Source organism: Mesocricetus auratus, unplaced genomic scaffold (genome assembly GCF_017639785.1).
Source record: "Mesocricetus auratus isolate SY011 unplaced genomic scaffold, BCM_Maur_2.0 Super-Scaffold_100013, whole genome shotgun sequence".
In the NCBI taxonomy this organism is placed as follows: Eukaryota; Metazoa; Chordata; class Mammalia; order Rodentia; family Cricetidae; genus Mesocricetus; species Mesocricetus auratus.
In genome coordinates, this window is record NW_024429196.1 from 36,793,553 (window position 1) to 36,808,662 (window position 15,110).

The 15,110-nt window shown below is 37.1% G+C and overlaps 1 protein-coding gene across 11 annotated transcripts in view; it reads right to left on the reverse strand.

Annotated features, from left to right (window-relative positions):
- Window positions 1-15,110, reverse strand: part of Ryr2 (ryanodine receptor 2) — a 575,348-nt gene that overhangs the window by 84,554 nt on the left and 475,684 nt on the right. For all 11 annotated transcript variants that reach the window (XM_040755590.1, XM_040755588.1, XM_040755595.1 and 8 more), the window contains 5 exons: window positions 13,280-13,372; window positions 11,319-11,489; window positions 10,009-10,068; window positions 5,827-5,961; window positions 2,493-2,605 (listed from right to left, as the gene is read on the reverse strand). In XM_040755590.1, coding sequence (XP_040611524.1) covers window positions 2,493-2,605; window positions 5,827-5,961; window positions 10,009-10,068; window positions 11,319-11,489; window positions 13,280-13,372 — 572 coding nt within the window. The remainder of the gene's footprint in view (window positions 1-2,492; window positions 2,606-5,826; window positions 5,962-10,008; window positions 10,069-11,318; window positions 11,490-13,279; window positions 13,373-15,110) is intronic.

The window sequence follows — 15,110 nt, forward strand, 5'->3', positions numbered from 1 at the left end:
AGATTGATGACTACCTTGTATGCCATCCTAGAGCCTTCCTCCAGTAGCTGATGAAAGCAAAAGCAAATGCCCACAGCTAAACACTGAGCTGAACTCTAGAATCCAGTTGCAGAGGGAGGAATGGCGAGCAAAGGGATCAAGACCAGGCTGGAGAAACCCACAGAAACAGCTGACTTGAACAAGGGGTTGCTCATGGACCCCAGACTGATAGTTGGGAAACCAGCATAGGACTGTTCCAGACCCTGTCAACGAGGATGTCAGTTTGGAGATCTGGTTAATCTATAGGCCTCTGGTAGTGGATCAGTATTTATCCCCAGTACAGGAAATGGAGCCCACTTCATATAGAGGGATACTGTCTCAGCCCAGACACAGGGGGGAGGGTCTAACCCTGCTCCAAATGATTTGACAGACTTTGAAGATCACCCATGGGTGGCCTCACCCCCCTGGGGAGCGGATAGGAGATGGGATAAGGGGCCAGTTGGGGGCAGGGAAGGAGGGGAGGGAGAGGGAACTGGGATTGACATGTAAAACAAGCTTGTTTCTAATTTTAATAAAAAGGGGGAAAACGAAATACAAAAAAAATCAGTGAAGACTAGAAGAGTCAATGAAACTCATCTTATGCTAATGAGAGAAATGGGTAAGATTTAAGTGAGAAAGAACAGAAGAATAGTAAGTGGACATCAAGTAACAGAATGACATTCTTTGAGGGAAACCTGCATTCAACAATAACAGAAGTGTGTTAGGAAAGCATGAGGCTTAATGCACGGATGGGTATAAGAAGAGGAACTAACAACATATTTGGAAACATTAGAAATCACTGTAAATCCCTGTATATAACAATGGCAAGCCAAAGGATGTATTCAACTGCTTTAAGGACATGCACACCGCTTTTGGACTTTTAAATAGACATGTTCAGTCCTCAGGGAAATTCAGTTTCACTCAGCTTGGCTCAGATGCTCCTGAAATGGTTTAAGTGATGTCATTATAAGATTAATTCTTTCTCCAATATGTTAGAAAGTCAATGAATGTCAAAGCACTGGTTGCTGTCTTGGGTTAGGAAAATAGAAACTTAAAATTGTATTGGACCTTAAAGTGAGAATCAGAGAGGCAAACAGCCTGAACGCTGTAGGACAATGTAACAACCAGAAGTTGTAGCCTTGCTGTATAAACATGTAGAAAGAGGGAGCTAGATGATTTACAAGGAGATCAGAGATGTTCCAAAAAGAGATAGCTGTAGTAGTGGCACGCCTTTAATCCCAGCACTTGGGAGGTAGAGGCAGGAAATCTGTCAGTTTGAGGCCAGCCTGGTTTACAGAACAAGTTTCAGAAAAGACACCAAAGCAATACAGAGAAATTCTGTCTCAAAAAACCAAAGAGAGATAAGATAGATAGATAGATAGAGAGAGAGAGAGAGAGAGAGAGAGAGAGAGAGAGAAAGAGAGAGAGAGAGAGACCTACCGACCTACCGTCTTTTGAGCTGAGCCCTGTTTACAAGACATAGATGTGGTGGCTTGAATGAGAAATATACCCCATAATCTCACCTTTGGATACTTGCCTCTAGGTGGTAGAGCTGTTTGGGGAGGTGTGGCCTTGTTGGAGGAACTTGTTATTGGAGCTGGGTTTTAAGAGTTTAAAGACACACCATTTCCAATTTTCTCTCTGCTTTGTGCTTTGCAGTGCAAGATGTGAGCTCTCAGCTTGCTACTCCATGTTTCATGTCTGTTTCTTCTCTTCATAATGGACTCTTACACCTCTGGAACCTTAAGCCCACATAATCTCTTTTGTCTATAAGTTGCCTTTGGTCTTTGTATTTCATCACAGCAATAGAAAAGTAACCAATACAGTAGGGACATCGCTACTTGCAGAAAGTTAAGAGTATCAAAGTTAAGAGTATCAAAGTATAATTCAAGTCTGGCTAAAGCAGGTCATCAAGCCAGACTTGAATTATATCTCTATTAGTGAGTACATTGTTTAAATCCAAAGAGAACAATGATGGGTCTGTTGAGTTCATTTTGTCATTCCTGTAACTCAGGAGAATATCTTTTCTTTTCTCTGAATGAGCACAATTATCCAAAGAGCAGCCATGGCTAGCATCTACTGTGACCCGCATACTGACAAGCACTCTGTGCATAATAGTTCTTCAGCCTGCCTTTGTGCCTTATGGAGCCAGTCCCACCACAGTCCAGAAGGAGAAATCATAGTAAAGTAATCATCTTGACCAATGCTGTGCAATACAGAAACTGAAATTGAAATCTGAGCAACTTCAAAGAATGCTTCCAATCACACTACATATCCTCCCATATGTGAGCAGTTATTTCTCAACATAGTTCATTTCTAAATGGCAGGACAAAAACATTCAACAGAGGAAAACAAACTGATCAGTTGAAAAGACCAGTAACTCTCTCCTATTCATCCCTTGGATAGATTATCTTTGCCACCCACTATTTAGAGAAGAATATTAATGTCTTTTAAACATTTAAAAAAATTCTAACCTTGGCAGATTGTACAAGGGGGCCATCCGGAAGCAGGCAACAACTGCTCTTTTTCTCTGCTTAGAGAGTAGTTTGTGCCACACAGCCTTCTTTGATCTCTGAGGATGTTCCACCTGAGGTAGAATGGCACAAATAAATATATATTTTACAATATCAATAAAGAGTGCGATATTCATCAGATGCATCTTTTAAATTTATTTCAAATTGCCTTACAATGATTTTGGTTAAGTCTATATCCTCAAAGTTACCCAAGCTAAATTTGAGATGGTACTTAGTAAAAATGACCTATTTTCCAAATAGTCCGTAGCTTCCAAGCCTTGTTATCTTTAAAATCAAAGAAACAGAAAAGTATTCTACATAAAATCATTTTGCATCATTCTCAAAATTTTAAGAAAATCTCATGCATATGCATGCATACTTATACATAGGTATATTTATATATAGGTACATGTACATATGAGCATGCATATGGAGACCAGTGAACAACCTTGGTGTCATTCCTCAGGTGCCATCCACCTTCTTGGTTTTGTTTGTTTGCTTTTTGAGAAAAGGCCTCTCACTGGCCTAGAACTTAGCAACTAGGATAGGTTGGCTAGCCAGTGAGTTCCAGAGATCTGGCTATCTCTCTCTCCCCAGTGCTGGAATTACAAGCATATATCACCAGGTCCAGCTTTGTAAATGTGGGTTCTGAAGATCAAACTCAGATCATTTCATTTTTCTAATCCTCTTTGTGGGTTGTTTTGCTTTGTTTCCTACATAGAAATGTACTCGATTACATAGATATTGAAACTACTTTTGTTGTAAATATGGTAACCACAAATACAAATAGTGTTAATGAAAATCCTACTGTTCTTTAATAAAAGAAGATAACAAGGCTTTGTAAACTCAGTACCAAGAGGAAACAGAAGGATTTAATATTACAAAAATACTAAAATTGTAGCTATTTTTGTTAAGTAAGATAAATGAGAATTTAAAAGTTATAAGAGATGACGCAAACAGGCTGTTTATTTAAATAGTGGTGCTTGAAACTTCAAGAGAAAAAGGGGATTAATCATAAGTATTAGAAAGAAGATAAATTCCCAGTATGGCTTTGTCAATTAATTAGTATTCTCTAGGCAACAGAGCACTGTACTTCCCAGACTGAAATATCTCCGGCCAGTATACTCAGTATACTTAGATTTCTGGAAAAAATGAAAATGTTGTGTTAGCCCAAAGTAAAGCCAAACATTTTATGCTTTTCAGTAAATGCTCAGAATATGAAAACAATTCTTGAAAACATTATGACTAACTGAGCCATTGCAGACATTTTAACAGAGTCTAACTGACAAGCACTTATATCTCTGCCTCTCTGTCCTCCATAAGATCGATATAATGTTCTAGCAGTTGGCCACTTCAATTGTCTTCTTGATGGGAGCATTAGGTGAAATAAACTTGTATTGAAGATAGTGTAGATTAAAACAGAATCAAGAGCTGAGTTGTCCAATGAGATCCAATGTATCCCAATATAAAATTCCACTTTGGGGTCTGAGACTTTAAGGGACCAGTTTTGATAAGTACATGGTATTCTGCCGAATATGATGAAAACCCATAAACATAAATGAAACCTTGAACAATTGAGATATAGTCTTGAAGCAGACAGAAAAGGATCCAACTGGCATCTAGCCTCAAAATTTGGCGAAGAATTATACAAGGAAAAATTTAAGTTGTGGGACATGCAACTTTAAACCATCCTCATACATTATTTAACCATTGAAGGCAGGAATAGATGTTCAAACAATATCTAATATAAATAAAAGAAACACGTTTATTAACATTATGGTCACATATGCAAACGTGGTTAAAGGGGTTAGGAAATCAAAGGTAGGAAGGATCCTCGGATGACACTGAGAATTTTATTATTTCAAACTCAGTATTAAGAAAGCATATCACACAGATACTGTCAGAGACCTACCGGCAAACTATTGTAGCCTCTCAGTCTGGTGTAATCTTGTTGTTGTTGTTTTTTTTAAATCTTGTTTTTTTAAGTATTTGTGTGTGTGTGTGTGTGTGTGTGTGTGTGTGTGTGTGTTGAATACATGTACATGAGTGGATACTCACATAAATATGTTTGTGAGCAGAGGACAGAGGTCAGTGTAAAGTATTTTTAGCTGTCTCCACTTTAGCATTTGAGGCAAGATCTCTCACTGAACTTGCAGGTCAGTGGAGTCCTCAGGACCTTCCTGTCTCTGCCCCATCCCAATACTGTAGTTACAGATATGTGCCACCATATTCAGTCTTAACATGGGTACCAGTAATCTGAACTCAGGTTGTCATGCTTGCACAGCAAGCACTTTATTACTATACCATCTCCACAGCCCTTTAATGTTATCTCATTGACTAGATGTCATATTTAAAAGAGAGAGTGTTTATGTGTGTATAGTATAAGTTTCATTTAATGGGTCTAAACTTTACACAAGCAGATTAAGATATGTGTATGGAAACCAGACATTTGCTTGGATTCATGTATTTTGTAAAAGATTGTTTATAATATAATATAAACATAGAATTTATAACTTTCTAACTTTCTCAAGAATTACTGCTTTGAAAATTCTTGAACTAAGGGGACAAAATAGAGAATAAAACACAAAAACTTCGTAGTTAAAGCCAGATGTGATTGAATAATGACCCAAAAATATTTTCCTAATTTGGAGTTTTACTGTCAATGTATTATTCTTCTATAAATGTTATTTGCTCTTTAGCTCAGAGAGAAATTGCTCAAAAATCTCTGATAAAATCAAAGATAAGGCAAGTAAAAGAGAAAATACGTCAGATATTAACCAGTAAAAGACTGAACATCTCAGACATGTTTTATGTGAAGTGCTAAAATGATGTAAGAATAAAGCATTTTAAATAAATCTGTTTTGCTTTGTTAGAAACGTTTAGAATAAAGCCTATACGACTACCAATCTACAGAATATTTGAAAAGTTTAAAAAATATAATAAAAATGAAGACCTTGATCTCCTGAAACATACTATCTACAAATGTCTTAAAAAACTATAATCGTCGGGCGGTGGTGGTGCACGCCTTTAATCCCAGCACTCGGGAGGCAGAGGCAGGCGGATCTCTGTGAGTTCGAGGCCAGGCTGGACCGACAACCTCCAAAACAATACAGAGAAACCCTGTCTCATAAAAACAAAAAAAAACCCCTATAATCTTGGAAATAATTAATTATATGTTCGTTGTAATGAATATTCTAAACATATATAGAGGTTGGGGGAACCACAGTTAAAATTAATTAATATTTTAAAAATACTTTATGTGGCAATTATGATAGAATTAACACAAAGGCCTGACCTGTTCAAGATGAAAAAGTACATTCGCTATATCCAGGACACGTTCTACTGTTCTCTCTGGGTCTGAGGTGTCTTCTGTCCTGTTTGGCAAGTCTTTATAGAGAGCCATTTGCCACCTGATTGCAGGATCTTCCAGCTGTGGGAAAGAAAATACAAGGTGGCAACTGAAGAGAGGAGGCATCCAGCATGATCTTTAACTGTGTCTACCATGACTACTAAGCACACACTTGACAGCTTAAATCACATATTGATCCTCTCACACTGATAGTGGAAGAATACGATTCCCCATTCTTATCAATTGAGAGGTCATCCAGACAACAACTAAACAGAGAAATGCTGGAGCAAACAGACATTATAAACCAAATGGACCTATCAGATAGTTACTGAACATTTCACCCAAGCACAAAAGAATATACATTCTTTTTATCACCTCATGGAACTTTCCCAAAAATTGACCACATACTCAGACATAAAGCAAGTCTTAACAGATATAAGAAAATTGAAGTAACTCTCTGCATCCTATCAGACCACCACAGATTAAAGCTGGATTACAACAACAACAGAAACAACAGAAAGCTTACAAATTTATGAAAACTGAACAACTCTCTACTCAATAAAAAGTGGATCAAGACAGAAATACGGAAAGAAATGAAAGACTTTCTAGGATTCTATGAAACTGAATACACAGCATATCCAAACTTATAGGACATAATGAGAGCAGTATTAAGAGGGAAGTTCATAGCACTAAGTGCCTATATAGAAATATTGGAGAGATTAATATGAGCAATTTAATAACATACTTGAAATCGCTAGAACAAAAAGAAGTAATAATATTCAAGAGGAGTAGATGGCAAGAAATAATCAAACTGAGGGTTGAAATCAATAAGATAAAAATATAGAGATACAAATAAAACTAAGCTGATTCTTTGAGAAAATTAATGTATCAATGAAATGATTCCTAGTGATATTCTGCTATACTCATCAGAGAGACTTCCTTTGGCAGCAGATGGGAGTGGATACAGAGACTCACACCAGGCATTATGCAGAGTCTAAACTGGAAGTCTCCACCAGGTCCCTCCCCACAAAGATAGACGAATCCCATGGAAGAGGGGGTGGGAAGACTGTAGGAGTCAAAGGGGTTAGAGGATACCAGGAGAACATGTCATACCAATCAAATAAGCAGGGCTCATATGGGCTCACAGACTGAAGTGGCAAGCACGGGGCCTGCCTATACAAGTTATGGCTGTTAGCTTGATGTTTTTGTGGGACTCCTAATTGTGGGAGTAGGTGTGTCTTTGACTCTTTTGCCTGTTCTTGGGACTCTTTTCCTCCTTTTGGGTTGCCTTGCCCATCCCCGGTGTGAGGGCTTTTGTCTTGTCTTATTTTATTTTGTTTTGTCATGTTTGGTTGTTGTCTCCTGGATGCCTGTTACTCTTTTCTGAAGAAAGATGGAGGGGGAGTAGATGCAGGGAAGAGGGGAGGTAAGGAGGGAGCTGAGAAGAGTGGAGGGAGGGGAAACTGTGGCCAGGATTACTTTATCAGAGAAGAATCTACTTTCAATAAAAAAGTAAGAAAAAGTAAAACAAAAAAGGATGCAACCTAGGGTTTAAGGTTGAAGTGGAGACCGACAAAGGCAGGGAATAGGATAAAGATGACCTTCACCCATCTCTTTCCCCACTCACACATTAACTGTTGAAAGATTTGTGTGTATTTATGAATAATAAAATAGGCCCACAACCCTAAACTTAGGGATTTTATAACACAGCAAATTCTTCCAGAAATGAAGACTTTAAATAATATAAACCAAGATAGCATACAATTTTACACTCACAAGAAAGCAATCTCAACATTTTATTTGATAATACTATCGTATTTCATAATGAAGATTCAAAATAAAGTCTTCATGGTTTATCTGTTTTTAACATCTTATATTTTAACTGTGTGTATATGTGTCCCCATGTATATATGTGTCCATGAGTGCATGTGCACAGTCCTCTAGAGGAAGGCATCAGATTGTCTGCTGTTAGTGTTGGGACCAAATTCCTCTCAAAGAACAGTTAAGTGTTAATGGCTGAACCAGCTCGCCAGCTTCAAAGATTTTTTTTAAAAATACTTTTTGTCTTCATGTTTTTAAGACAGACTATAAAATCATAAAACCTGACAGATACAGACACATTAGTGGGAGAAAAAGCTGTCATTGAACAGAAGTAAAACATAAAAGCTGTGCCATTAAAAGTAGGCAAAACAATTTCCATCTCTTTCTCCTCCACTTCTGAATTTCCACTATAAAACAAAACTTCATTGTATGAAAAAGAAATGAACAGGGATCTTCTCAAACTTCCAGACTCCTAAGAAGGTATGGCAGAAATAACTTTGAGGTGGAGACAAACCCAGAGATAGAACTTCATATAAGAATGACTTCTCAAAACTATTTGTCCTTTGCTCAAAATGAAATGTTCTCCTATCAAGGGACTATGTGTTTCCTTCTTATCTATATTCAAAAAATAGATGCTTTTGATAAGGTTCTCTCTCATATGGCTCCTCTAAGGTTGTGCCTCTATCATGTTCCCATGGAGTATGAACATGAGGCTGGAGTGAGGATGCTTCACAGTTGAGCCCATGTGTTCATCTAGACTTTAAGAGGCGAGGCTCCCAGAGTGGAGATAGGTAAGGGTAAGGGACAGACCCTACCTATACCATCCTCTATGAGACAACAGCGCTCTTTCTCTAGTGTCTGTCCTCTGATTCAGCCAGGAATGGACACAGCTGTCGGGCCAAAGGCATCCACCATTGGGATGGTGTTAAAACAGCAGTGAGGCTGGAGACACTGAACCAGGGTTGGACAGGAACTATCCAGGAGGATCTGGTAAGCTCACAGGGGAGAATCCAGGATCTCAAAACCCACAGGCTACATAACTATTTCCTGCCATGAGCACAGACTCTGAGGACACTCCACAGGGGTGTCTAAGTGGACAGACCCCAGGAACCCTTTCAGAGGTTCGTGATGCCATCTAACATACATGTTTGAAAAACATTCATGTCTCTCTCTGAATGGGAGCTTACAGTTTAAACTCTGGGCCCGACTTCACATGGAGGCTTTACAACAATTTATAAAAAATATTTACATTTTTCTTTTCTCTCTGAAAAAGAGACTCCACTAGGAATTAATCCCCTTCCATGCAGGATTTATTACTAAGTTACAGTTTTGTTAGCACCAAAGTTCACAGAAAAATTGCCTTAAATACATACATGTGCACTGGGAACATAGCAGTTTGTTTTACCTGTATCATATCCTTCCAGATGCTAAAAGAATAAAGAAATGCAAGTCTGTGGGAAGGAATATTTTAATACATTGAAGGACTAATTAGTGTTTTTTGTATATCTTTATATCTTCATCATTTTTTATGAATTATACAGAATACTTTGAAGAGTGATGAACTAGAATAGAAACCTAAAGCTGGGGTCATATAACAGTTAGATCTCTTTTGTTTATTGGTTTTTGCTTTTGGAGACAGGGCCCTGCTGTATAACCCAGTCTAGCCACAAAATTACAATCTTCTCATCTCAGCCTCTTCAGTGTTGGGATTACAGGCATGCACTACCTACCATGCCAAGCAACAATAAAAATTTTTACATGATATATCTTATAAATAATTGAGTGACCTACACAGTGCTATTAAAAAATCTTCAAGTAATTGTAAATACTTACTGGACTATAAAACCCAGTTTTATTAATTCCTTCAGTACCGTTGGAAAACATAGTTTCTAGTCACATTTGTCTTCCATTGGATTTTCCTCTCCTTGGGTCAACTCTTTTGTTCTTACTGCAGCAATTTTCATTACCTCCTATACATGAATAATTTCTAAATGTACATTTTTGCCTGAACACTAGAGGAAAAATTTCAGCTTGTTATGGATATCAGTTTCCAGGTCCCTCAAACCATGAAAAACAGTTGTAAAAATGCATATACAGTATTTATTCAATCTGTAACATACTATTTTTTATTTTATAACTTATGATCTTCTATTTTTAAGGTTATACCATTTATTACCATTTGGGTTATCAATGCAAAATTTTTGCAAGTACAATAATAACCAAAATAATCTCACTTGTTTGTGTTGAGACTATTAGCAATAACATCCTGAAAATATTAAACATGATTTGGAGTAAAAGCTGGCTTACCTTGCCTTGTAAGTGTATATTACTGCGGATTATATCTCGTACTTCCTCCTCAGTGTCTTTCTGTCAAGAAACACATGTTACCTAAAAGAAATCTCATCAAATGCCACAGTCAATAAGAACAAATCAAATACCCTGTTAAATAGTGTATGCTTGACAGTTATGTTTACACCTTTCTTTTCCTTCTGAAAAGGAGAGAGTTCATGTGTGTGTGTGTGTGTGTGTGTGTGTGTGTGTGTGTGTGTGTGTATGTGTGTGTGTGTGTGGGTGAGTGTGTGTGTGCATGGGCGTGTGCATTTGTACATGTGTACGTGCATGTGTGTTGCCCATGGAGGCCAGAAGAAGGTGTCAGATATCCTAGAGAAGGAACTACAGGTGATTGTGAGTTTCCAAAGTAGGTTCTGGAAGCCGAACCTAATCCTTTCCAAGAGTGGTACATGCTCTTAACTGTTGAGCCACCTCTCTACCTCTCAAAACTTCTCTACACAACTACTTCAAACAAGGCTGCAATCTACTTTATGCGTCAAAGGTCAGCAGAATGAGTATCTAACTCATAAAAAGAAAGAAGACAGAAATATGTTCCCTTCAGCTCATATGGAAATAAATTCATGGTTTTCTCTCAAATCTTCACAGAGAAATTTTTGCATTTCACATTGCATAACAGAGCTCTAACAAGAAGTGTGTATGTAAAAATCAAATATCAGATAACTGCCGAAGTTTCCCTTCATTCACTCCTTGCAGGACACAAAATAAGATCCACACAGGCATTTCACTGTCAGTCCTAGAAGAGGACAGGCAGAATGTATTCTCAATTTACATATACAAACAAGCAATTCCAAGGTACATTTCTGGAAATTTACATAGTCATCTTTAATTATGCAAAATAAAATCAAAGAAATAACTCTAGCAAAGAAAACATTTGTAATGCCTACAAAGAACCAGAGCTACTGGAAGCGAACACCACATCTAGCCACCAGTGTCACAAAGCATTTTGCTTCTAATGATAAAAAAAATCATCTTTCAAAAATCTGACGATTTTATAGAATGGCAGATTCTATAAAAGAGTTCATATGCAATCCGTTTTCATCCCTGGTGCCAGAGATTCATACATTTTGTTTGCTTCCAGAATATGACTTGGAGGTGTTTACCATAACTTAGGATAAAAATGTACTAAATATAATAGGCAGTCATTGATTTAAGTCCTAGAATCTACTTACTAAAAATGCAACAGTAAATGAAATACTAACAGAGTCATTCTCTGTGCAATGCCACAATTCTGATGACCACCATCGCTGGGTGACCAAAAAACTCACCAAGCTAAATCGATTTTTGGCTAGAGCAATGAGCTCTTGGTCCCCAGGAGCACAGATGTTCAGCCCAATGGGAAGTAGTCGCTTCAGAGCTGCCACAATCAGAGATGTCTGCATAGAATACCGGTCCCCCTTGCGCTTCATTTTCTTCCTCTCTTGATCAGAAACGGCTGCCTGTGGAACAAAGAAGAATGCTGGGATGTTTGCCCACATTTCCTTTTTTTAATTGTTATGTATTCTTTTTTAATTTAAGATTTTTTAATTTATGTTTTACATCCCAATCCCAGTTCCCCTCTCTCCCTTCCTCCCACTCCCCCAACTATCCTCCTCCCATCTGCTTCTTGAGAAGAGTAAGGCCTCCCCTAGGAAGTCTACTAAGTCTGTCCCATTATCTCCTTGAGGCAGGACCAAGGCACCTCCCCACCCCCCACACCCCTGTGTCTAGGCTGAGCAAGGTATCTCTCCATATAGAATGGCCTCTACTAAGTCCATTTGTACATTAATGTTAGATCTTGGACCCACTGCCAATGACATCATACATTGTCCCAGTCGCACCATTGTCACCTATATTAAGTCTAGTTTGGTCTTATGCAGGTTCCCCATTTGTCAGACCTGTGTCAGTGATCTCTCTAGCTTGAATCAGCTGATTCTGTTACCCACATTTCTTTCATTCAGATCTACCAATCTGCTTTAACATTAACATAATCATGGCCACACCTTCCTTATTTTTTCCTGGTCCCCTCTTTTCAGAAATCCTAACCATTTTGAAAAGGTCATCTTTTTTTCTCAGCAATTACTTTGTTTTACTTTTAGTTTTTATTCTTCTTACATCTTTACCAATAGCAAATGGCATTTTATTCCCATATAATTGTTATATAGTAAGACACCTCATAATATGAGGAAGAAATTCCATATAGTAATTTCATATATAATATGCATTCTAAATCTCAATGCTTATTTTTGTTTGAATAAATCCTTTGTAATATACATGAATAAAAAGGGTATGTTTTATATATGTACATATTATCTGGATTATTTATAAATTACCTATGTGGCTTATGCATAACTATTATAAAATACATTTTCTTCTTTTATTATAGCTTCTCTATATCCCCTGAGAAACCAAGTGGTATACCAGTCTCAGTGATCCAGAAATATTCAGGAGTATTGGTGTGATCATGTTAGAATTGAACTTGTCAGAGTACATCAGCAGTCTCTTGTGACTCTTTTATGACTATGATGGTGCTACAAGGGTACCTCAAATCCACTCTAAGTTCTGATGGGCAGGGGTAGTCTTCTAATAAAGAGATTGTAAGAAAATAATTGCCCCACATCCAAGGATGTTGGATTTCTTTTGTAGCAATAATTCCAAACTGAACCAGTCCTATGAAAGTCATAGGGAACTGAGAAAAGAAACAAAGGGGAATTAAGTATGGAAGTGAATGGTATTACCATGTGAATAATGGGAACTGAATCTGGTCCTCCACAAGAGTATCCAGTGTGCTTAACTGCTGAGCCATCTCCCCAGCTCCAGCAACTGATTCATTACAAAGGACTAGCGTACAAAGTCATCATATCGTGATATATTATTCTATACATAGCTGTGTACTATCAAATATATAATTTTCTGAACATTAGAAACATTAATAGTTATATCCCAAAGAGATACATATATTGTTTGGAACTCATTTTTTATATATACCAACTTGTAAGAAATTATTCTTAGTAAGTTTAGTTTCTAGGAATCTGTAAGAACTTTATCCTTCATATGTCACTTTTATGTCTCAGAATTTTCCTACAGCTGATTCAGACTAATCCTAGAAACTATCCAAACAGCACATATGTTTTTATATCAGTAAGCAATATTATTAAAACAACCCAATTACCATTATGAACTTTCTAACAAACATCAAAATCCCATCAACCTGTAAAGGAAAATTGGAACTGATGGGAAGACTTGATACCTTGGACATCTTGGACTTTGTGTCAGTGATGAGGAAGGACATATTGTTGATTTCATTCTGCACCACAAAGTTCTGTTCTTCTCTTTTGAAATTCTAAGTTGCAAAGGAGAGTTCAATTAAAGCTACTTAGAGAAAAACAAAATAATCAGACTTATACACAAGTCCAGAGTTTCATCAAGGACAGATACTGAATTGAGATTTCCAGGCTAGGGACAACTGTTTTAAGAACTATATGTGAGTGTGATTGGCATTTTCCAATGCTGGGATGGAACTTAGGAATTTATCCACACCAGGTTAAGAGTTCTACCATGGAGTACATCCCCAAGCCCTCTAACTTCTTATTAGAAGATAAGTTCTCATTAAATTGCCTAGATTGGCTTTGAACTCACTCTATAGTTCAAGAAGCCCATGAAATTGTAAGCCTCCTTCCTTTGCTTCTTAGGCATTGAGATGGCAAAACCATGCTATCAGACCCATCTTGAGTAGTTATGTTTTAAAGACAGGATAGTAAGTTTGCAAAGTTTAAGTCATAAATTACACATTGCTAAATAATAATATTAACATTCCATCCCAAGTTTAGCTGGGTAGTAGTATAGGCTGCCTGCTTGGAGAAACATAGTCTTTCAAGGGCACACACAACTCTGATATAACTTTCTATTCTGATAGTTAATCCATTTAATTCTAAAAATACCACAACATTATTTATGTAGTTTTAACTTAGAAGCAGAATGTTAAAATCAATTGATTTTAAATATTTGAAGAAAATATTAATACATATAAACAAGTTTGATTCTAAGGTATATCAATATTCCTATTATTCAAAATAATTACTCTATTATTAAAGTGCCATTAAATGAGCCTGATTATAATAGAGTCCTCATTCCAAAATATTCTATAAGATAAAAATTCAAAGATACTTCATTGCTGTTTAAATGATTGATGAATAGGATACATATATCAATTTTCTAACAGTTTTCATATTTTTAAAGCATCTAATCCTGGATTCCTCCTATTTTCTTCTGGGCAAGGAAACACTGGGTTACCATGGATGGGAGAGAGTGAAAGGTAATAGACTGTCAATCCATCTCTACTTTTGGCAAGTGAACATGGGTTGAATTATCCTAGAATATATATTTTTCCCATACACCCCAAATAAGCTAACACATCCTTTAAATTAAGTTTTACAGAATAAGGAATCATTCACCAGGCATGTTAGCACATGCCAGTGGTTCCATGGAGGCAAAATAATTATACGTTTGAGGTCAGGCTAACTCCAAATTTAGCTTAATCTATATATACAGTGTGAACCTGTCTCAAAATATCAAGGGCTGAGATCTCTATCAGAGCAGATCCCTAGCCCAGCATTCCCAAGCACAAAACAAATAATCTCATTTGATTTACTTAGAGGAGCAGAGACAACTTTAAACAATTTCCTAGCGTGTCACAGATAACAGACATCAATGTGAATATGCACATACATGTTTTAAAAAGTCATTTCAAGCCAGATATGTTCTAAAGGATCCCAGAATATGGAAGTGAATTAAGCCCTTAAGACCAGCCTGGGCTACATGACACACTGTCTAAAGGGGGGGGATACAAAAACTCTTCTTAGTTTATACAGTTTATACAGTTCTATTAAAGTTTTATCTTTAAAAGATAAATTACACAGCTTAGAAGAGGCCCCATTTTCTTGAAGTCCTCAGAGTTACCTGCCTTCTGTTCTAAGTTATCAAGTAAATTCTAGGAGACAAACCCAAGAAATGCCACCTCAGAGACTAGACAACTGGTCTACCTTTGCAAAGCCGTTATTACACATCAAACACTAGATACT